This window comes from Chelonia mydas, chromosome 14 (genome assembly GCF_015237465.2).
Source record: "Chelonia mydas isolate rCheMyd1 chromosome 14, rCheMyd1.pri.v2, whole genome shotgun sequence".
NCBI classification, from domain to species: domain Eukaryota; kingdom Metazoa; phylum Chordata; order Testudines; family Cheloniidae; genus Chelonia; species Chelonia mydas.
This window is the reverse complement of record NC_051254.2, coordinates 39,797,474-39,818,810: the sequence shown is the minus strand read 5'-3', so window position 1 is coordinate 39,818,810 and position 21,337 is coordinate 39,797,474. Positions and strand designations below refer to the sequence as shown.

The following is a 21,337-nucleotide window of genomic DNA, read 5'->3' as shown; positions in this document are numbered from 1 at the left end:
TGAGCGGCTGAGGTCCCTTCCCACCCTGATAGGAGGGGCAACAGGGGGAGGGGCGGAGCAGCAGGAGGACACAGCCCCCGCCCCTCCCATCCACGTACCTCATCGGCACCTACGTATCTCCAAGAGCTCCTAATATGGTATCATACGTCACTGCCTGCGCCTCGGATTTAAGGAGGACAACCCCGCCCAGCCCGAGCCATAAGCCGGGAGGCAGCGACACAGGAGCGGGGAGCGCTGCGGGATCCTGACCGCCTGGAGCCTCTGTCCCGGGGGCAGACAGCTGGGGGCGTTTCCCTTCGGTGTTGCTGACCTGCCCAGCTGAGCGGGGCTGCAGCCGCGGGACCCTCTCCCCGAGCCTGGCGGCTCCCGGCGGGGCAGCCCGTCCCCTCGCTGCTCCCTCTGCCTGCCCGCCGGGTTCGCTCTGAGCCCGCTCCCCGGGGGGGGCTCTGGCTCCAGGGGACACGAGCCTGGGCGAGCTGCAAGCCGGGCTCCAGGCGCCGGCTGCCCGCGGAGCGATCGGGGGCTGGGGGTCTCCGCCAGCAGGTGAGGAGGGGCTGGTGTTGTGCACGGATCGGGGAGGGGGCGAGCAGGGAGGCGCCGGTTGGGGGCGGGGAGAAGAGCTGGGGGGGGTGCATCGATCACACTGGGGAACCCGGGGTCTAGGGGGCTGTGCGCTGACCAGATGGGGGAGGGGGTGGGCTGGGTCTATTGGGGTGGGGACTGTGAGCTGATCGGGAGGGGGCTGTGCTCTGATCGGGTGGGGGAGGGGGCGGGCGGGGTCTACTGGGGAGGGGGCTGTGCTCTGATCGGGTGGGGGTATTGGGGAGGGGGCTGTGCGCTGACCAGATGGGGGAGGGGTCGGGCGGGGTCTTATGGTGGAGGGAGCTGTGCGCTGACCAGATGGAAGGAGGGTTAAGGGGGACAAAAAAAGTTGACCTGCTTTCCATATAGCCAGAGTTTGAACCAGGACTGAGGTCACTGCACCAGGGTTTTAAACGCATCCGATGCAGTGAGCTGTAGCTCCTGAAAGCTTCTGCTCAGATAAATGTGTTCCTCTCTAAGGCGCCACAAGTCCTCCTGTTCTGTTTTTAGACGGCTGACAGTTCTCCCAGCAGAGTGCAGGGCGTCCCCCAGCCCTTCGGGGGCGATCAAATGAGCACGTTATGAACCACTTTGATTCGAGGTTGGCCGGCTGCTCAGCCGGTGTGAGACCCACACGCCAAGCAGATCACGCTGTGCCCGTGCGGGGAGAGAGGGGAAGGAGCTTGAAAGCTAGTTACGGGTGCCTGTCACGGGTGGGCGGGGCCTGTAGCAGATCAGGGGCTGGGGGGCGGAGGGGCCGATGGGGTTTATGGAGGTTCAATCATCATGGCACCGCCTCTGGCAGGGGGTTGGGCTGCTGGGCAGGGAACGAGAAACCACAAATCGCCTCCCCCACCCCTGACCTGTCCTGCTGGGTCCTTCTCGTTTTCAGATCTGCTGGAGAGTCTGGAGAAGGGACAGGGAGCCAGGGGCAGGCCCTCTGCCTCGGCTTTGCTGCTGCCAAATCGGACCCACTCAGGCCGAGAGGAGCCGACCCCAGCCCAGCACCTGCAGCAGCGTCTGTGGCCCGAGTGTCGCTGAGAGAGACGATGGGGCCAGCAGCTGGGGCTGCTGAGAGCGAAGAGCCGCTGCAGGAGTTGTGTGTTAACGGCAATGGACACCGGGAGACTGGAGGGAACCCAGGTAATGGGGCATCTCTGCCTGGGAGCAGGCTGGAGAGAGACACTGAGACTGCCCGGGGTGCTGGAAGGGGGCATGGCCCTCCCACTTTTTGTCACTGGCCCTGCCCCTCCCCCTCCTCTTCCCCCTGAGGTCCCCCCCATCCCGCCTCTGGCCGGCAGCTGGAGTCCAGCTGGGGAGTCCAGGCATTTGCAGGGAGCCGTGGATGACCCTCCACTTGCCTGGGGTGGGGGGCCGAGAGCAGCTCCTGGTCCGTATCCCTCCCCACAGGCTCCCTGCCCAGAGCAGAAGGAGGGTCTGTAGTTCCCCACAGCTGCGGCTCTAACCATGGCCTGGCTGCTGCTCTGAGGCCCTGCTACCCAGCCAGAGCCGGATCTTGGTAACAGCCCCAGGGCAGCTCTGGGGAGCCATGGACCCTCCATCTGCCCTTGGGGGTAGGAGGGTCTGCCTGACCCTCCGGGCTCCTCTCCCAGAGCATCTGAGGGAAGGAGCAATCGACAGAACGGTGCATGTCCCAGGGCAGCTCCAGCCCCGGTGCTGTCAGTGAGCCGTGTCCTCCCAGCCCTGCCTGACGGGTCTTTCTGTTTCAGACCCTCCTTGTAACTGCCAGAAAAGTCTGACCTGTGGAGTTGTGGTTGCACTGATAGTTGTATCCTCTGCTTTGATCGCTGCCATCATTGCTCTGGCAGGTGAGTTCCCAGCTTCCGCCCTGCTCCCTTCCCCTCCAGCTACGATCTCCGTGCAGCCCATTCCCCCGGGACCTACCACGCTCACTCTCTCCTCCCGGCCTGTCTGGCTTCTGCCCCTGGGACAGAGGATTCCTGGGGGATGTTCCTCCCCGACCCTCCTGCTCCCTCCCTGACCCCTGCACGTGGGCACTCTCTGTGTCGGGACGATCTGACTGACATTAGCTCCCCCAGCCCATCTCTGAGCACTTTGGGTCCAAGTCACCTTTGCCACGTGCCGTGAAGCAGTCCCTGACCAGGGTGTCCAGTGGGACAGGGTGCAGTGCAACCCTGAGCCCTTTGCCTTCCCTGTGTTGCTCGGGGTTACCAGCCTGGCCTTCCTGGATCTTCAGGTCACGCCTGTGGCCGGGTGGCAGGTGCTGCCGTGTTATTGAAAGGAGCCGTAGAGCTCAGTCTAGACCCCTCCACCAGCGCAGTGTGGAAACCCCCCAATCGCTGAGCTTGGCCAGGAAGGGTCCCGTAGCACCATTCACTCCCCCGGGCTGCCCAGACAGCGTGTGCTCGTGCAGAGGGCATCTGTTTGCCGTGAACATGAACCCTGCTGCATCCCCCCATCGTCTGGGGCAGGGGGTACTGGAGACTGTCGGGGGTGGGATTTCTCTATTGCCCTGGGCTCTGATCACTGGGCCCCAGGAGGGTCTAGCAGCTGGCAGAGGGGATTGAATCCAGGAATCCTCTGTGCCGATGTCATGACATCCGTGCCGTTGAACTGGGGCAAACGGCTAAAGGAGACGCACCGCACTGGTGCACAAAGGAGCTTGCCCTGGTGCAGTTTGCTGCAGGAAGTTACCAGAGCGAGCCGCACTGCTCCAGCGCATCTCCAGGAGGTGTTTGCCCTGATGTCACTGTGATTATACCGGTGCAGATTGCTCGGATACAGAGGTGAAGTAAGTTCCATCATTCCTGGCCCACAGTGCAACAGGTCACTTCCCGTGGCTGTGGTGTCTGGCGCCCCCTTGTGGCTTTCATGCCGCTGAGTGAAAGTTCCCACGTTCTTCTCAGTTGTTCACCGGCTGTTTGTTGGGAGATTGAACGTCCAGCTGTTGATCTTGTGCCTGGGGTGAAATGCTCTGAGCTGTGTCAGTCCCTCCCCGGCTGGGAGCGTCCCTGGAATCCTTCTGGGCCGCAGTCAAATAGTGTTAAATGCTCCAGCAAGAGCCCTGGGGGTAGGAGGCAGCGTGATTGTTGATTGCGTCATGGAGCCTCACTTGCGTTTTTCAGAACTCGGTTTCAGTGTTTCACTTTTTAATTTGAGTTAAAATAACTCAGTTGAATAATTTTTTAAAAATTAGGCATAAGTATCTATCTAAAGCTAAACCTACTGGGGACAATGACGTCTTGCTCTTTTTTTGTTACTGTTCTGATAAATTGGTATTTTAAAATATTTGACCATCTGGTTTTTTTTATGACACATTTGACGTACCAGTCAAACGCTCAATTCTAGGTGCAACTCTTACCCTCCATGTGACTTTCTCATTCTCAGTGCTGGCGTCTAAGCTTTCATCAGCTGATCTGTGCCCCCCTGCTAGACCCTCGTGCCCGGACGGCTGGATGGGGTACCGAGGGAAATGCTACTATTTCTCAGAGACGGAAGGGAGCTGGACCGACAGCCAGAGCCAGTGCTCTGCACAGGGGGCCTCCCTGGCTGGGATCGACAGCGAGCAGGAAATGGTGAGAGACTCTCGAATTGCCAGACACTGATCTTGGCTCAGCGGCGGCTGCTGCAGCAGGACCTGGGCTCTGCCCTGTGGGGTGAGGAGCAGCTCTGAGCCCTCCCGTGCTGGGAGGCCGGAGTGAATGAACTTCCAGCTGCTGAACGCCAGCCCTGGCTGGGCCCAGGGCCCTACTGTCTGTGTGTGATCACAAGGATTGGCCTTTCTCCACGGCCCCCCCTCCCCAAATAGGGGACAGCTTCTCTCTAGGGCAGGGCTGGCTCAGGCATCTCCTGGCTGCGGGAGTGGGACGGAGAACCCAGCCAGTGCTCCTCTTGTGGGGACGGGAAAGGAGCAGCCAGCTGAGGGGGGGGGTGGAGGGGATCCTCTCGCATTGACCCCTCCCACTTCAGCTTGACTCGCTCCCACCTCCTACCTTGCTGTGGTGAGTGGGGGCTGCTCTGTGAGAAGAGATGTCTCTGCAGAGAGCTCAGAGCCAGCAGCTGCCCCCAACCCAGGGGGACTTGGGGTGTGGGTGACTGGGAGCACCGGGGTGGGGCTGCTCTGTACCGGGGGAGGATTAATACTGCCTGTGTAATCTTGTACTTTGCAAAAAGGAGGGGAAACACCCCCCCCCTCGGCTGAAAATAAACTGAGCACCCTTCAATATGGGGGGAGGGATAGCTCAGTGGTTTGAGCATTGGCCTGCTAAACCCAGGGTTGTGAGTTCAGTTCTTGAGGGGGCCATTTAAAGATATGGGGCAAACATCTGTTGGATGATTTAATTGGGGACGGGGATGGGACTAGAAGATCTCCTGAGGTCCCTTCCAACCCTGATATTCTATGAATATGCGACTGGGATTCTCTGCAGCACAGAGCCCTGGAGGGGCGGTGGGGGGAGCACGGGAGCTGGGGCTGATACCTGCTATCCCTCGGCTTTCTTTAAGGCGTTCCTGCTGCGCCATAAGGATTTTCGTGACCACTGGATCGGCCTCCGGAGGGAGCAGGGTCAGGCCTGGAAATGGGCCAACGGCACCGAATTCAAGGACCTGTGAGTCTCTCACCCCTCTGGACTAATTCCCTGGGCTTGGGGATTCTGGTGTCTGAGCTGTTTGAGTTCAGGCAGATCCACCATTCAGTGCTGGTGAAACAACCAGCCACGACCCTGGTCCGTTCGCGTCCTGCGTGTATCGGAGACCGACGGGAGCTGGCGTGTCCCTGAACTCTCGGCTCCTCCCCGCAGCACGGTGCTGGGCCGGAGACAGAGCCTGCCATAGCCAGAGGTGCCCTCGCAGCGCGCTGGGATTTCAGCTGGGACACTCGCTGTTCTCCCCCAGCCCTCTTCAGCAAGGTCCCTGGGGTGTCTGACCCCCCCTGGGGAAAGGAGACAGCAGGGAGCTCAGGTTAACAGTGGCTGCTAGAGAGGGCAGCAGGCCGAGCACTGCATTGCAGGTGCAGGTCCCGCTGCGGATTGCAGCCGGCAGGTTTGAGTGACTTGGCTGGTGAGGCCTCTGAATCCGCAGCAAGGCACCGATGTTAAAGGAGCCTGCGGTTCACAGGTGCTGGACGCCCGGGGCTCCCACTGGAATGGGGTACAGCAGTGATGGCTGCCCAGCCAACACCCCGCGATGGGTTTCAGTGGGCTCCAAGTGTGATCACAAAACCTTGAGCCCGGAGCAGGGTTTGAACCCCGGAATTCAGCGCTAGAAGCATGAGCCTCTGCCATAGGAGCGAAAGAATCCACTTCTTTAACTGAAAACCCGCCCTGATTGATAAAGCTCTTACGCAGACCAGCCATTAGAGGGGGATGGAGACCCTCCACTTCTCTAGTCTGGGTTACTTCAGTACTTTGAAAACTCAGGCTGTTATGGTGCTGGGTCAGTGCTCCCCAATGGACAGTCCCCACTCTGCTGTATTGGACCCAACCTTTGGATCCCACCTGCTTCCAACCTCACTGGGTCTGAATAGCCTCCAGACACTGTCCCGAGTTCGGGCCTCTGTAGCCCTCTCCTGGGGTACAGACTCCCTGTCTGGTTCCCTCCTTAGGATGTGGGACCCTGCAGATCAGCTGCTGTAGGACCCAAAACCAGGTCTGAACCCTCCCAAACCTCCCGAGAGGCATGTTGTCCCTAGAGCTCCACCCTCCACTCCAGATGAACTCTGGGAGGGACACGTGAGGGTTACAAACAAGGCACACATGCTTTCACAAAGGAACTTCTTCAGCACTCTTTTTCCCCCATCCCCAATGGAAAGCTCAAGAGTTGTAGATCAGTGGAAAAGGAAACCCCTGAATGCAATTTCCTCTTTCAGTGTCATCTTGGTTCTGCTCCGTGTGTTTCAAGGAGGCGAGATCCCTCCTGCCCCTCGCTTTTCCTGCTCGGTCGTCTGGTTCTGGTGACGGTCTGCCCCTCTTGTTAGAGGACCGGTCCCTTTTGACAATCAGTCTAAGAAATTCTCTCCATCCTGCTGGGGGTTTTCCATTCTCCAGCACCCCTGTGGGCTGCTCAGCCCAGAGGGTCACGAACAGTCAGCGGTTCTGCAAAGCCCCCTCTGTCCTGAGCTCTGCTCCTGAGGGGCTGGGAGAGTAGCTGCTCCGCACTCAGGCGTGCACTGTGGAGAACGGCTCCCCTGGCTGGGACTGGTGTGCAATGCCCGGCCTCTGCCTGACTGCAGCTCCCTGGCTTCTGTGTTGCAGGTTTCAGATAAGAGGAGGAGGTGACTGCGCGTATCTGAACGACGAGAAAGGGGTCAGCAGCTCACGGTGCTACATGGAAAGACGGTGGATCTGTAGCAAACCTGAGGTGTATGTGATGGGAAAAGAGACTGCACTGGAAGGGGGCTCGAAATGAGACTCCTAGAAATGACACTGATCCAACTCACACCTACTTGAACAAGCCAAGTCCCCATTCGTCAGCCTGGCCAGGATCTCAAAACCAGGCAGCGGGGCCCTCAAGCAATAAGTGTGTCTCGTTTAAACTGTGGATTCTTCGTATGTGCCTTTTGCTTTTGAGCCTTTAAACTCAGGGTCACATTGTCCAGCTTTTCTCTGCAGCTGAGAGGGAGTGATCTCATGAGAAGGAGACTCAGCCACACGCTGGGGAAATGAGAGAAGGGAAGGCCTTGTTCGCTTAGACTCCAGAACAGCATTTCTCAAATGCAGCCACCAGCTGATTGGTTTGCAGCCACAAGAGCCTCCAAAGTGCCCCAAGAATCGCTGAGATGTTAAGTATTAAAGGTGCCTTCTAAATGCCATAAATCCCAATGCGCGCTCCCTTTTAAATAGTACCATGCCGGCAGAGCTGAGCTACATGGGTGTGGTTTTCTTTCAAGTCACAAAGTGTATTCTTTGGCTAAGAACATAAGAACGGCCAGACTGGGTCAGAGCAAAGGTCCATCCAGCCCAGTATCCTGTCTGCCGACAGCGGCCAACGCCAGGTGCCCCAGAGGGAGTGAACCTAACAGGCAATGATCAAGTGATCTCTCTCCTGCCATCCATCTCCACCCTCTGACAAACAGAGGCTAGGGACACCATTCCTTACCCATCCTGGCTAATAGCCATTCATGGACTTAACCTCCATGAATTTATCCAGTTCTCTTTTAAACCCTGTTATAGTCCTAGCCTTCACAACCTCCTCAGGCAAGGAGTTCCAGAGGTTGACTGTGCGCTGTGTGAAGAAGAACTTCCTTTTATTTGTTTTAAACCTGGTGCCCATTAATTTCATTTGGTGGCCCCTAGTTCTTGTGTTATGGGAACAAGTAAATAGCTTTTCCTTAGTCACTTTCTCCGCACCACTCATGATTTTATAGACCGCTAACCACTGTGTTTACATCTCATGTTACTGTAGCTCTGTAAGTGGCTATGGGCCATCTCATTGCGTGGTGTTTGGGTAGGTTGCAATTGTTCATGGGCGGGGAGGTGAAAGTTAAAAATGTGACTGGGTATCAGAAAGTATTTCAAATAATCTAGTGCCAGAAAATGTCCTTGAATGTGACAGCAGGTGACTCCTCTGGGACCTTCTGCGAAGAAAAGCAAAACATAGAAAGAAAAAGGAACACTTCAGCACCAGGGGGAAAGGCAGTTTCCTGTGTTTCTGAAGCCACCCGATTCTGTTTCTGAGCAAGTTGCAGTGTGAGAGAGAAATTCATCAAATTGAAATGTATGTCGTGCAACATCCCTACAGCACTCGTGCAAGGGAAGTTGAACCAAATTACCACAGTGAGTTTCAGAGGCGCAAGCTGTTAAATGATGCAAAAACCAAGCTGAAAAGACAACAGCAATGGCTCAGATTTTGTTGTTACTATTATCATTATTATTACTGGGCTAGGTTGATCGGGTTTTTTTGTCTGTGAAAGAAATTTTGGACGCATTGGCAGATACATTCTCTCATTATTATTTGGACTTCTCTTATGTAAAGCATTTTTAAATTTAGTTCAGAATTGTTGTACAGCCGTCCACCTTTGACCAAAAAAGCAAAAGAACAACAAAAAAAGACAAGACTGCGCAAAGCACTGGTTTGTTCTGTGTTTAGGTCCAGTAAAGATAGGACACAACTGTACCTTATATTTATTATTGAGTCTGCAAAAAATCCCTGTGTAAATATGCACATGTAATTTATTTATTTGTTTTTCCTACAGTTAGTTAAGTATTGTCAGAGCCGCATGCTGAGGCTGCCAAAAATTTGTGAGAACCCCGGCTCTAGAAAGTGTGAGGATTTGGTTTTCTATGTAACCATTACTTTCCAGTATTTATTCACTCTCGCTTGCATCTCTGTTCTTTGATAATAAACGCATTCCTGTTTTCTGTATATCTAAGTGCTGGGTTCTCAATAGAGTGGTTGGCCTGAATTGAATCTTACAAGCTGCTGTGGACCGCGCCTGTGGGATTAGAGTCTCAGTTCTGCATGTGCTCAGTGGAACGAGCTGAGCACTCCCGAGGGACGCTCAGAGGCTTTGGGGGTGTCTATCGCTAACCTGTGCACAGAGAGCGAGGCCTGCAGGGGGCTGGAAGGTCGGGCTTGTGCTGCCAGGGGTGGTGGTTTGAGAGAGCTGACCCATGGCAGGCCTGGACAAGGCTCCCCCAAAGGTGCCTCGTTTGCCTGCTATGAATCGCTCAAACGGGCCCACGTCCCCGGCTCATTCCACCCCTGCACCCCCCAGGTACAACCCGCACAGGGCATTCTGCCAGGGGCGAGGAGAACACGTGAGCTTCTGCCCTTCTGTCCCATTCCTGCTGCTTGCCCGGAGCTAGGCTGCCTGCGATGGGTTTTCAGTGTTTGCTACTTTAAGGGGGTTTAGTGTGTGAGTGGATGCGGGAGGGGAAAAGAGAGTCAGAAAGTTGTATCCCGAGGGTTTAGGGAAGCATCAACCTCCACCGTCCCATGAAAGCCGTGGCAAATAACGTATGTGAGGTGGTGCAGGGTGGTGGTTCACGTTCCCCCGCGTATGTCAGCCTGTGATGCAAGGATGGGGGTGCACCAGACGTCTTTATTTTCCTTGCTCGCCTGGACCCAACCCCAGTGATGATAGGGGGGATTTCTGGTTGGCTGTATGGGGCCTGCTACCCAGCAGTGTCTTGAGCCCACTCCCGGTGAAAATTCTCACCCTTCGTCTCACAAATAGGGTGCAGGCCGTATCAGGCCATAGTGGGGTTGGCATTAGCACCGCTCACCCCAGGGCCCTGGGCAGCAGACGGTTCAGAGACTCAGTTGGTTTTAAGAGCCGTGGCAGGAGAGGGGAGGTAGGAGCCCCTTAAAACTATATTGGGCACAGACAGGCTCTTGAGAAGTTTGATTTGTCCCATGGCCCCTTCCCCCACTCTGCCCCTTCCCCCAAGGCCTCACCCTCGCGCCCCCTCTTCCTGCGCCCAGGGAGTCAGCACCCACAGCAGGTGTGTAAGACTAAGTGACGAGCGTGTGTGTGACAGAGAGGGGGGGGAGGGGTTAGATAATTTCTGTATTGATAAACGCAAGAGTTCAAAATGAGTCGGGCCTCAGAACCGTGAGACCCGCTTAAAAATCATGAGACTTAAAACACTAAATGCAGAGTTTTTATCTGCTGGTTTGTGAGCCTTTGGCGGTCATGGTGTGGAAGCAGGAAGAGTAGTGTCGTCCCCATGGGGAGCCAGCAGGGCCGGGGCAGAGAAGGGTGTACAGTTCTGGGGGGGCGGGAGGGGGGCACGGCAGGGGGGCCCAGGCCCAGGTGAGTTCAGTTTCAACAGCTGGGGGTGGTGGTGCAGGGTATGGGGAGACTGAGGCACATGTGCCGGGCTGGGCTACCTACACTCAGAGCCCTGGGTATAAACAGAGAGACTCAGCCTAAGCAATTGCTTGGGGCCCCCAGCAGTTCAAGGGGGGGGCCCTAGTCCCTTTTCTTATTATAAGAACTTGTCTGTTTTATTATTGGGGGAGGGGCCAAAAGGCAACTTGGGGGGAGGGAGAGGAAGGGATGGGGTGGGTCAGAGCCTCTCTGCAAGCTGCGGACAGAGACAGAGAGAGAGAGACCAGACACACCCCCCCGCCCCCAGCGCCTGTCTTCCCACTTCCACATTGTAAGGTGGGGGGGGGAGGAGCGAGGGGTCGGGCCCTCAGGGGAAAGGGTGGTGCAGGGGGCGGGGCCCCGGTTCAGGCTCCAGTGGTTCCCCTTCCCCCCCTCCCCCCCCCCAACACGCACACTTTTAGGTACTTCCACTGCCCCGGAAAGCCGAGTGTGGGGGGACCGGCACACAGGGCCCGCCGGGGAGGGGCTGCGGCTCGCCGAGAAGCCGAGCCCGGGCAGGGATCGGGCTGCTGCTGCCGCCCCTCCCCAGCCAGGCTCTGCCCAGCAGCTGGCTATGGCCGCTTGCTCCCTGCCTGGGGCCTGGCTGCCCCGTCTCTGTGGCGCAATCGGTTAGCGCATTTGGCTGTTAACAGAAAGGTTGGTGGTTCGAGCCCACCCAGGGACGCGGAGCTGCTTTGGGGGGAGGGATAGCTCAGTGGTTTGAGCATTGGCCTGCTGAACCCAAGGTTGTGAGTTCAATCCTTGAGGGGGCCATTTGGGATCTGGGGCAAAAAGCGGGGACTGGTCTTGCTTTGAGCAGGGGGTTGGACAAGATGACCGGCTGAGGTCCCTTCCCACCCTGACAGTCTATGAACAGGGGGAGGGGCGGAGCAGCAGGAGGACACAGCCCCCGCCCCTCCCATCCACATCCATCCACATACCTCATTGGCACCTACGTATCTCCAAGAGCTCCTAATATGGTATCATACGTCACTGCCTGCGCCTCGGATCTGGCGGCGCGGAATATTTAAGGAGGATCCCCCGCCTAGCCCGAGCCATAAGCCGGGAGGCAGCGACACAGGAGCGGGGAGCGCTGCGGGATCCTGACCGCCTGGAGCCTCTGTCCCGGGGGCAGACAGCTGGGTGCGTTTCCCTTCGGTGTTGCTGACCTGCCCAGCTGAGCGGGGCTGCAGCCGCGGGACCCTCTCCCCGAGCCTGGCGGCTCCCGGCGGGGCAGCCCGTCCCCTCCCTGCTCCCTCTGCCTGCCAGCCGGGTTCGCTCTGAGCCCGCTCCCCGGGGGGGCTCTGGCTCCAGGGGACACGAGCCGCTGCGAGCTGGGCTCCAGGCGCCGGCTGCCCGCGGAGCGATCGGGGGCTGGGGGTCTCCGCCAGCAGGTGAGGAGGGGCTGGTGTTGTGCACGGATCGGGGAGGGGGCGAGCAGGGAGGTGCCGGTTGGGGGCGGGGAGAAGAGCTGGGGGGGGTGCATCGATCACACTGGGGAACCCGGGGTCTATTGGGGAGGGGGCTGTGCGCTGACCAGATGGGGGAGGGGGTGGGCTGGGTCTATTGGGGTGGGGACTGTGAGCTGATCGGGAGGGGGCTGTGCTCTGATCGGGTGGGGGAGGGGGCGGGCGGGGTCTACTGGGGAGGGGGCTGTGCTCTGATCGGGTGGGGGTATTGGGGAGGGAGCTGTGCGCTGACCAGATGGAAGGAGGGTTAAGGGGGACAAAAAAAGTTGACCTGCTTTCCATATAGCCAGAGTTTGAACCAGGACTGAGGTCACTGCACCAGGGTTTTAAACGCATCCGATGCAGTGAGCTGTAGCTCCTGAAAGCTTCTGCTCAGATAAATGTGTTCCTCTCTAAGGCGCCACAAGCCCTCCTGTTCTGTTTTTAGACGGCTGACAGTTCTCCCAGCAGAGTGCAGGGCTCCCCCAGCCCTTCGGGGGCGATCAAATGACCACGTTACGAACCACTTTGATTCGAGGTTGGCCGGCTGCTCTGCCGGTGTGAGACTCACACGCCAAGCAGATCACGCTGTGCCCGTGCGGGGAGAGAGGGGAAGGAGCTTGAAAGCTAGTTACGGGTGCCTGTCACGGGTGGGCGGGGCCTGTAGCAGATCAGGGGCGGAGGGGCCGATAGGGTTTATGGAGGTTCAATCATCATGGCACCGCCTCTGGCAGGGGGTTGGGCTGCTGGGCAGGGAACGAGAAATCACAAATCGCCTCCCCCACCCCTGACCTGTCCTGCTGGGTCCTTCTCGTTTTCAGATCGGCTGGAGAGTCTGGAGAAGGGACAGGGAGCCAGGGGCAGGCCCTCTGCCTCGGCTTTGCTGCTGCCAAATCGGACCCACTCAGGCCGAGAGGAGCCGACCCCAGCCCAGCACCTGCAGCAGCGTCTGTGGCCCGAGTGTCGCTGAGAGAGACGATGGGGCCAGCAGCTGGGGCTGCTGAGAGCGAAGAGCCGCTGCAGGAGTTGTGTGTTAATGGCAATGGACACCGGGAGACTGGAGGGAACCCAGGTAATGGGGCATCTCTGCCTGGGAGCAGGCTGGAGAGAGACACTGAGACTGCCCGGGGTGCTGGAAGGGGGCATGGCCCTCCCACTTTTTGTCACTGGCCCTGCCCCTCCCCCTCCTCTTCCCCCTGAGGTCCCCCCCATCCCGCCTCTGGCCGGCAGCTGGAGTCCAGCTGGGGAGTCCAGGCATTTGCAGGGAGCCGTGGATGACCCTCCACTTGCCTGGGGTGGGGGGCCGAGAGCAGCTCCTGGTCCGTATCCCTCCCCCCAGGCTCCCTGCCCAGAGCAGATGGAGGGTCTGTAGTTCCCCACAGCTGCGGCTCTAACCATGGCCTGGCTGCTGCTCTGAGGCCCTGCTACCCAGCCAGAGCCGGATCTTGGTAACAGCCCCAGGGCAGCTCTGGGGAGCCATGGACCCTCCATCTGCCCTTGGGGGTAGGAGGGTCTGCCTGACCCTCCGGGCTCCTCTCCCAGAGCATCTGAGGGAAGGAGCAATCGACAGAACGGTGCATGTCCCAGGGCAGCTCCAGCCCCGGTGCTGTCAGTGAGCCGTGTCCTCCCAGCCCTGCCTGACGGGTCTTTCTGTTTCAGACCCTCCTTGTAACTGCCAGAAAAGTCTGACCTGTGGAGTTGTGGTTGCACTGATAGTTGTATCCTCTGCTTTGATCGCTGCCATCATTGCTCTGGCAGGTGAGTTCCCAGCTTCCGCCCTGCTCCCTTCCCCTCCAGCTACGATCTCCGTGCAGCCCATTCCCCCGGGACCTACCACGCTCACTCTCTCCTCCCGGCCTGTCTGGCTTCTGCCCCTGGGACAGAGGATTCCTGGGGGATGTTCCTCCCCGACCCTCCTGCTCCCTCCCAGACCCCTGCACGTGGGCACTCTCTGTGTCAGGACAATCTGACTGACATTAGCTCCCCCAGCCCATCTCTGAGCACTTTGGGTCCAAGTCACCTTTGCCACGTGCCGTGAAGCAGTCCCTGACCAGGGTGTCCAGTGGGACAGGGTGCAGTGCAACCCTGAGCCCTTTGCCTTCCCTGTGTTGCTCGGAGGTTACCAGCCTGGCCTTCCTGGATCTTCAGGTCACGCCTGTGGCCGGGCGGCAGGTGCTGCCGTGTTATTGAAAGGAGCCGTAGAGCTCAGTCTAGACCCCTCCACCAGCGCAGTGTGGAAACCCCCCAATCGCTGAGCTTGGCCAGGAAGGGTCCCGTAGCACCATTCACTCCCCCGGGCTGCCCAGACAGCGTGTGCTCGTGCAGAGGGCATCTGTTTGCCGTGAACATGAACCCTGCTGCATCCCCCCGTCGTCTGGGGCAGGGGGTGCTGGAGACTGTCGGGGGTGGGATTTCTCTATTGCCCTGGGCTCTGATCACTGGGCCCCAGGAGGGTCTAGCAGCTGGCAGAGGGGATTGAATCCAGGAATCCTCTGTGCCGATGTCATGACATCCGTGCCGTTGAATTGGGGCAAACGGCTAAAGGAGACGCACCGCACTGGTGCACAAAGGAGCTTGCCTTGGTGCAGTTCGCTGCAGGAAGTTACCAGAGCGAGCCGCACTGCTCCAGCGCATCTCCAGGAGGTGTTTGCCCTGATGTCACTGTGATTATACCGGTGCAGATTGCTCGGATACAGAGGTGAAGTAAGTTCCATCATTCCTGGCCCACAGTGCAACAGGTCACTTCCCGTGGCTGTGGTGTCTGGCGCCCCCTTGTGGCTTTCATGTCGCTGAGTGAAAGTTCCCACGTTCTTCTCAGTTGTTCACCGGCTGTTTGTTGGGAGATTGAACGTCCCGCTGTTGATCTTGTTGATCTGGGGTGAAATGCTCTGAGCTGTGTCAGTCCCTCCCCGGCTGGGAGTGTCCCTGGAATCCTTCTGGGCCGCAGTCAAATAGTGTTAAATACTCCAGCAAGAGCCCTGCGGGTAGGAGGCAGCGTGATTGTTGATTGCGTCATGGAGCCTCACTTGCGTTTTTCAGAACTCGGTTTCAGTGTTTCACTTTTTAATCTGAGTTAAAATAACTCAGTTCAATAATTTTTTAAAAATTAGGCATAAGTATCTATCTAAAGCTAAACCTACTGGGGACAATGACGTCTTGCTCTTTTTTTGTTACTGTTCTGATAAATTGGTATTTTAAAATATTTGACCATTTGGTTTTTTTTATGACACATTTGACGTACCAGTCAAACGCTCAATTCTAGGTGCAACTCTTACCCTCCATGTGACTTTCTCATTCTCAGTGCTGGCGTCTAAGCTTTCATCAGCTGATCTGTGCCCCCCTGCTGGACCCTCGTGCCCAGACGGCTGGATGGGGTACCGAGGGAAATGCTACTATTTCTCAGAGACAGAAGGGAGCTGGACCGACAGCCGGAGCCGCTGCTCTGCACCGGGGGCCTCCCTGGCTGGGATCGACAGCGAGCAGGAAATGGTGAGAGACTCTCAAATTGCCAGACACTGATCTTGGCTCAGCGGCGGCTGCTGCAGCAGGACCTGGGCTCTGCCCTGTGGGGTGAGGAGCAGCTCTGAGCCCTCCCGTGCTGGGAGGCTGGAGTGAATGAACTTCCAGCTGCTGAACGCCAGCCCTGGCTGGGCCCAGGGCCCTACTGTCTGTGTGTGATCACAAGGATTGGCCATTCTCCGCTTCCCCCTGCCCAAATAGGGAGACAGCTCCTGTCTAGGGCAGGGCTGGCTCAGGCATCTCCTGGCTGCGGGAGTGGGACGGAGAACCCAGCCAGTGCTCCTGTTTGGGGGAAGGGAAAGGAGCAGCCAGGTGAGGATGTGGGGGGTGGGGTGGGGGTGGGAACCTCTCGCATTGACCCCTCCCACTTCAGCTTGACTCGCTCCCGCCTCCTACCTTGCTGTGGTGAGTGGTGGCTGCTCTGTAAGAAGAGTCGTCTCTGCAGAGAGCTCAGACCCAGCAGCTGCCCCCAGCTTGGGGTGTGGGTGACTGGGAGCACTGGGGCGGGGCTGCTGTGTGCAGTGGGAGGGTTAAGACTGCCCGGGTGATCTTGTACTTTGCAAGAGGGAGGGGAAAATCCCCCCCCCCCCCCCCCCCCCGAAAATAAACTGAGCACCCTTCAATATGCGACTGGGATTCTCTGCAGCACAGAGCCCTGGGGGGGCGGTGGGGGGAGCACGGGAGCTGGGGCTGATACCTGCTGTCCCTCGGCTTTCTTTAAGGCATTTCTGCTGCGTCATAAGGATTTTCGTGACCACTGGATCGGCCTCCGGAGGGAGCAGGGTCAGGCCTGGAAATGGGCCAACGGCACCGAATTCAAGGACCTGTGAGTCTCTCACCCCTCTGGACTAATTCCCTGGGCTTGGGGATTCTGGTGTCTGCGCTGTTTGAGTTCAGGCAGATCCACCATTCAGTGCTGGTGAAACAACCAGCCACGACCCTGGTCCGTTCGCGTCCTGCGTGTATCGGAGACCGACGGGAGCCGGCGTGTCCCTGAACTCTCGGCTCCTCCCTGCAGCCTGGTGCTGGGCCGGAGACAGAGCCCGCCATAGCCAGAGGTGCCCTCGCAGCGTGCTGGGATTTCAGCTGGGACACTCGCTGTTCTCCCCCAGCCCTCTTCCGCAAGGTCCCTGGGGTGTCTGACCCCCCCCGGGGAAAGGAGGCAGCAGGGAGCTCAGGTTAACAGTGGCTGCTAGAGAGGGCAGCAGGCCGAGCACTGCGTGGCAGGTGCAGGTCCCGCTGGGGATTGCAGCCGGCTGGTTTGAGTGACTTGGCTGGTGAGGCCTCTGAATCCGCAGCAAGGCACCGATGTTAAAGGAGCCTGCGGTTCACAGGTGCTGGACGCCCGGGGCTCCCACTGGAACGGGGTACAGTAGTGATGGCTGCCCAGCCAACACCCCGCGATGGGTTTCAGTGGGCTCCAAGTGTGATCACAAAACCTTGTGCCCGGAGCAGGGTTTGAACCCCGGAATTCAGCGCTAGAAGCATGAGCCTCTGCCATAGGAGCGAAAGAATCCACTTCTTTAACTGAAAACCCCCCCTGATTGATAAAGCTCTTACGCAGGCCAGCCATTAGAGGGGGATGGAGACCCTCCACTTGTCTAGTCTGGGTTACTTCAGTACTTTGAAAACTCAGGCAATTATGGCGCTGGGTCAGTGCTCCCCAATGGACAGTCCCCATTCTGCTGTATTGGACCCAACCTTTGGATCCCACCTGCTTCCAGCCTCACTGGGTCTGAATAGCCTCCAGACACTGTCCTGAGTTTGGGCCTCTGTAGCCCTCTCCTGGGGTACAGACTCCCTGTCTGGTTCCCTCCTTAGGATGTGGGACCCTGCAGATCAGCTGCTGTAGGACCCAAAACCAGGTCTGAACCCTCCCAAACCTCCCGAGAGGCATGTTGTCCCTAGAGCTCCACCCTCCACTCCAGATGAACTCTGGGAGGGACACGTGAGGGTTACAAACAAGGCACACATGCTTTCACAAAGGAACTTCTTCAGCACTCTCTTTTTTTCCCCCATCCCCAATGGAAAGCTCAAGAGTTGTAGATCAGTGGAAAAGGAAACCCCTGAATGCAATTTCCTCTTTCAGTGTCATCTTGGTTCTGCTCCGTGTGTTTCAAGGAGGCGAGATCCCTCCTGCCCCTCGCTTTTCCTGCTCGGTCGTCTGGTTCTGGTGACGGTCTGCCCCTCTTGTTAGAGGACCGGTCCCTTTTGACAATCAGTCTAAGAAATTCTCTCCATCCTGCTGGGGACTTTCCATTCTCCAGCACCCCTGTGGGCTGCTCAGCCCAGAGGGTCATGAACAGTCAGCAGGTCTGCAAAGCCCCCTCTGTCCTGAGCTCTGCTCCTGAGGGGCTGGGAGCGTAGCTGCTCCGCACTCAGGCCTGCACTGTGGAGAACGGCTCCCCTGGCTGGGACCGGTGTGAAATGCCCGGCCTCTGCCTGACTGCAGCTGCCTGGCTTCTGTGTTGCAGGTTTCAGATAAGAGGAGGAGGTGACTGCGCGTATCTGAACGACGAGAAAGGGGTCAGCAGCTCACGGTGCTACATGGAAAGACGGTGGATCTGTAGCAAACCTGAGGCGTATGTGATGGGAAAAGAGACTGCACTGGAAGGGGGCTCGAAATGAGACTCCTAGAAATGACACTGATCCAACTCACACCTACTTGAACGAGCCAAGTCCCCATTCGTCAGTCTGGCCAGGATCTCAAAACCAGGCAGCGGGGCCCTCAAGCAATAAGTGTGTCTCGTTTAAACTGTGGATTCTTTGTATGTGCCTTTTGCTTTTGAGCCTTTAAACTCAGGGTCACATTGTCCAGCTTTTCTCTGCAGCTGAGGGGGAGTGATCTCATGAGAAGGAGTCTCAGCCACACGCTGGGGAAATGAGAGAAGGGAAGGCCTTGTTCGCTTAGACTCCAGAACAGCATTTCTCAAATGCAGCCACCAGCTGATTGTTTTGCAGCCACAAGAGCCTCCAAAGTGCCCCAAGAATCGCTGAGATGTTAAGTAATAAAGGTGCCTTCTAAATGCCATAAATCCCAATGCGCGCTCCCTTTTAAATAGTACCATGCCGGCCGAGCTGAGCTACATCGGTGTGGTTTTCTTTGAAGTCACAAAGTGTATTCTTTGGCTAAGAACATAAGAAGGGCCAGACTGGGTCAGAGCAAAGGTCCATCCAGCCCAGTATCCTGTCTGCCGACAGCAGCCAACGCCAGGTGCCCCAGAGGGAGTGAACCTAACAGGCAATGATCAAGTGATCTCTCTCCTGCCATCCATCTCCACCCTCTGACAAACAGAGGCTAGGGACACCATTCCTTACCCATCCTGGCTAATAGCCATTCATGGACTTAACCTCCATGAGTTTATCCAGTTCTCTTTTAAACCCTGTTATAGTCCTAGCCTTCACAACCTCCTCAGGCAAGGAGTTCCAGAGGTTGACTGTGCGCTGTGTGAAGAAGAACTTCCTTTTATTTGTTTTAAACCTGGTGCCCATTAATTTCATTTGGTGGCCCCTAGTTCTTGTGTTATGGGAACAAGTAAATAGCTTTTCCTTAGTCACTTTCTCCGCACCACTCATGATTTTATAGACCGCTAACCACTGTGTTTACATCTCATGTTACTGTAGCTCTGTAAGAGGCTATGGGCCATCTCATTGCGTGGTGTTTGGGTAGGTAGTGATTGTTCATGGGCGTGGAGGTGAAAGTTAAAAATGTGACTGGGTATCAGAAAGTATTTCAAATAATCTAGTGCCAGAAAATGTCCTTGAATGTGACAGCAGGTGGCTCCTCTGGGACCTTCTGCGAAGAAAAGCAAAACATAGAAAGAAAAAGGAACACTTCAGCACCAGGGGGAAAGGCAGTTTCCTGTGTTTCTGAAGCCACCCGATTCTGTTTCTGAGCAAGTTGCAGTGTGAGAGAGAAATTCATCAAATTGAAATGTATGTCGTGCAACGTCCCTACAGCACTCGTGCAAGGGAAGTTGAACCAAATTACCATGGTGAGCTTCAGAGGGGCAAGCTGTTAAATGATGCAAAAACCAAGCTGAAAAGACAACAGCAATGGCTCAGATTTTGTTGTTACTATTATCATTATTATTACTGGGCTAGGTTGATCGGGTTTTTTTGTCTGTGAAAGAACTTTTGGACGCATTGGCAGATACATTCTCTCATTATTATTTGGACTTCTCTTATGTAAAGCATTTTTAAATTTAGTTCAGAATTGTTGTACAGCCGTCCACCTTTGACCAAAAAAGCAAAAGAACAACAAAAAAAGACAAGACTGCACAAAGCACTGGTTTGTTCTGTGTTTAGGTCCAGTAAAGATAGGACACAACTGTACCTTATATTTATTATTGAGTCTGCAAAAAATCCCTGTGTAAATATGCACATGTAATTTATTTATTTGTTTTTCCTACAGTTAGTTAAGTATTGTCAGAGCCGCATGCTGAGGCTGCCAAAAATTTGTGAGAACCCCGGCTCTAGAAAGTGTGAGGATTTGGTTTTCTATGTAACCATTACTTTCCAGTATTTATTCACTCTCGCTTGCATCTCTGTTCTTTGATAATAAACTCATTCCTGTTTTCTGTATATCTAAGTGCTGGGTTCTCAATAGAGTGGTTGGCCTGAATTGAATCTTACAAGCTGCTGTGGACCGCGCCTGTGGGATTAGAGTCTCAGTTCTGCATGTGCTCAGTGGAACGGGCTGAGCACTCCCGAGGGACGCTCAGAGGCTTTGGGGGTGTCTATCGCTAACCTGTACACAGAGAGCGAGGCCTGCAGGGGGCTGGAAGGTCGGACTTGTGCTGCCAGGGGTGGTGGTTTGAGAGAGGTGACCCATGGCAGGCCTGGACAAGGCTCCCCCAAAGGTGCCTCGTTTGCCTGCTATGAATCGCTCAAACGGGCCCACGTCCCCGGCTCATTCCACCCCTGCACCCCCCAGGTACGACCCGCACAAGGCATTCTGCCAGGGGTGAGGAGAACACGTGAGCTTCTGTCCCATTCCTGCTGCTTGCCCGGAGCTAGGCTGCCTGCGATGGGTTTTCAGTGTTTGCTACTTTAAGGGGGTTTAGTGTGTGAGTGGATGCGGGAGGGGAAAAGAGAGTCGGAAAGTTGTATCCCGAGGGTTTAGGGAAGCATCAACCTCCACCATCCCATGAAAGCCGTGGCAAATAACGTATGTGAGGTGGTGCAGGGTGGTGGTTCACGTTCCCCCGCGTATGTCAGCCTGTGATGCAAGGAGGGGGGTGCACCAGACATCTCTATTTTCCTTCCTCGCCTGGACCTAACCCCAGTGATGATAGGGGGGATTTCTGGTTGGCTGCACCGGGCCTGCTACCCAGCAGTGTCTTGAGCCCACTCCCGGTGAAAATTCTCACCCTTCGTCTCACAAATAGGGTGCAGGCCGTATCAGGCCATACTGGGGTTGGCATTAGCACCGCTCACCCCAGGGCCCTGGGCAGCAGACGGTTCAGAGACTCAGTTGGTTTTAAGAGCCATGGCAGGAGAGGGGAGGTAGGAGCCCCTTAAAACTATATTGGGCACAGACAGGCTCTTGGGAAGTTTGATTTGTCCCATGGCCCCATCCCCCACTCTGCCCCTTCCCCCAAGGCCTCACCCTCGCGCCCCCTCTTCCTGCACCCAGGGGGTCAGCGCTCACAGCAGGTGTGTAAGACTAAGTGACGTGCGTGTGTGTGTGACAGAGAGAGAGAGGGGTGAGATAATTTCTGTATTGATAAACGCAAGAGTTCAAAATGAGTCGGGCCTCAGAACCGTGAGACCCGCTTAAAAATCATGAGACTTAAAACACTAAATGCAGAGTTTTTATCTGCTGGTTTGTGAGCCTTTGGCGGTCGTGGTGTGGAACCAGGAAGAGGAGGGTCGTCCCCAGGGGGAGCCAGCAGGGCCGGGGCACAGAAGGGTGTACAGTTCGGGGGGGGGCATGGCAGGGGGGCCCATGCCCAGGCCCATGCCCAGGCCCAGGTGAGTTCAGTTTCAACAG

General features: G+C 56.7%; 2 protein-coding genes and 1 non-coding gene across 6 annotated transcripts in view; all 3 read left to right on the top strand.

The window, feature by feature from the left end:
* LOC119567774 (C-type lectin domain family 2 member D) overlaps positions 1 to 21,337 on the top strand; it is a 55,097-nt gene that overhangs the window by 21,416 nt on the left and 12,344 nt on the right. The window contains exons 1-6 of one of the 4 annotated variants that reach the window (XM_037915076.2): positions 11,415 to 11,769; positions 12,645 to 12,895; positions 13,483 to 13,581; positions 15,125 to 15,312; positions 16,065 to 16,168; positions 17,817 to 19,928. In XM_037915076.2, the coding sequence (XP_037771004.1) occupies positions 12,802 to 12,895; positions 13,483 to 13,581; positions 15,125 to 15,312; positions 16,065 to 16,168; positions 17,817 to 17,970 (639 nt within the window). In that variant the 5' untranslated portion in view covers positions 11,415 to 11,769; positions 12,645 to 12,801 and the 3' untranslated portion in view covers positions 17,971 to 19,928. Of the gene's footprint in view, positions 1 to 11,414; positions 11,770 to 12,644; positions 12,896 to 13,482; positions 13,582 to 15,124; positions 15,313 to 16,064; positions 16,169 to 17,816; positions 19,929 to 21,337 lie in introns of those variants that run through there. The other 3 variants (XM_043528259.1, XM_043528260.1, XR_006285718.1) reach the window with 3 other exon arrangements.
* Positions 14 to 8,925, top strand: LOC119567773 (C-type lectin domain family 2 member D). The gene is made up of 6 exons (XM_037915075.2): positions 14 to 543; positions 1,475 to 1,725; positions 2,313 to 2,411; positions 3,952 to 4,139; positions 5,068 to 5,171; positions 6,816 to 8,925. Exons 2-6 carry the CDS (start codon positions 1,632 to 1,634, stop codon positions 6,967 to 6,969), a joined length of 639 nt encoding a protein of 212 aa, XP_037771003.1. The 5' UTR covers positions 14 to 543; positions 1,475 to 1,631; the 3' UTR covers positions 6,970 to 8,925.
* On the top strand, positions 10,987 to 11,060 carry TRNAN-GUU. The gene has a single exon. It is a non-coding gene; the product is annotated as a tRNA-Asn (tRNA).

What these genes read in the sequence shown, in the direction of transcription:
- LOC119567773 (XM_037915075.2), top strand. Translation starts at nt 1,632, where the DNA reads ATGGGGCCAGCAGCTGGGGCTGCTGAGAGCGAAGAGCCGCTGCAGGAG. An exon ending in TCGACAGCGAGCAGGAAATG is followed by an intron (nt 4,140 to 5,067) that starts GTGAGAGACTCT and finishes GCTTTCTTTAAG; the next exon opens with GCGTTCCTGCTGCGCCATAA. An exon ending in GGCACCGAATTCAAGGACCT is followed by an intron (nt 5,172 to 6,815) that starts GTGAGTCTCTCA and finishes TCTGTGTTGCAG; the next exon opens with GTTTCAGATAAGAGGAGGAG.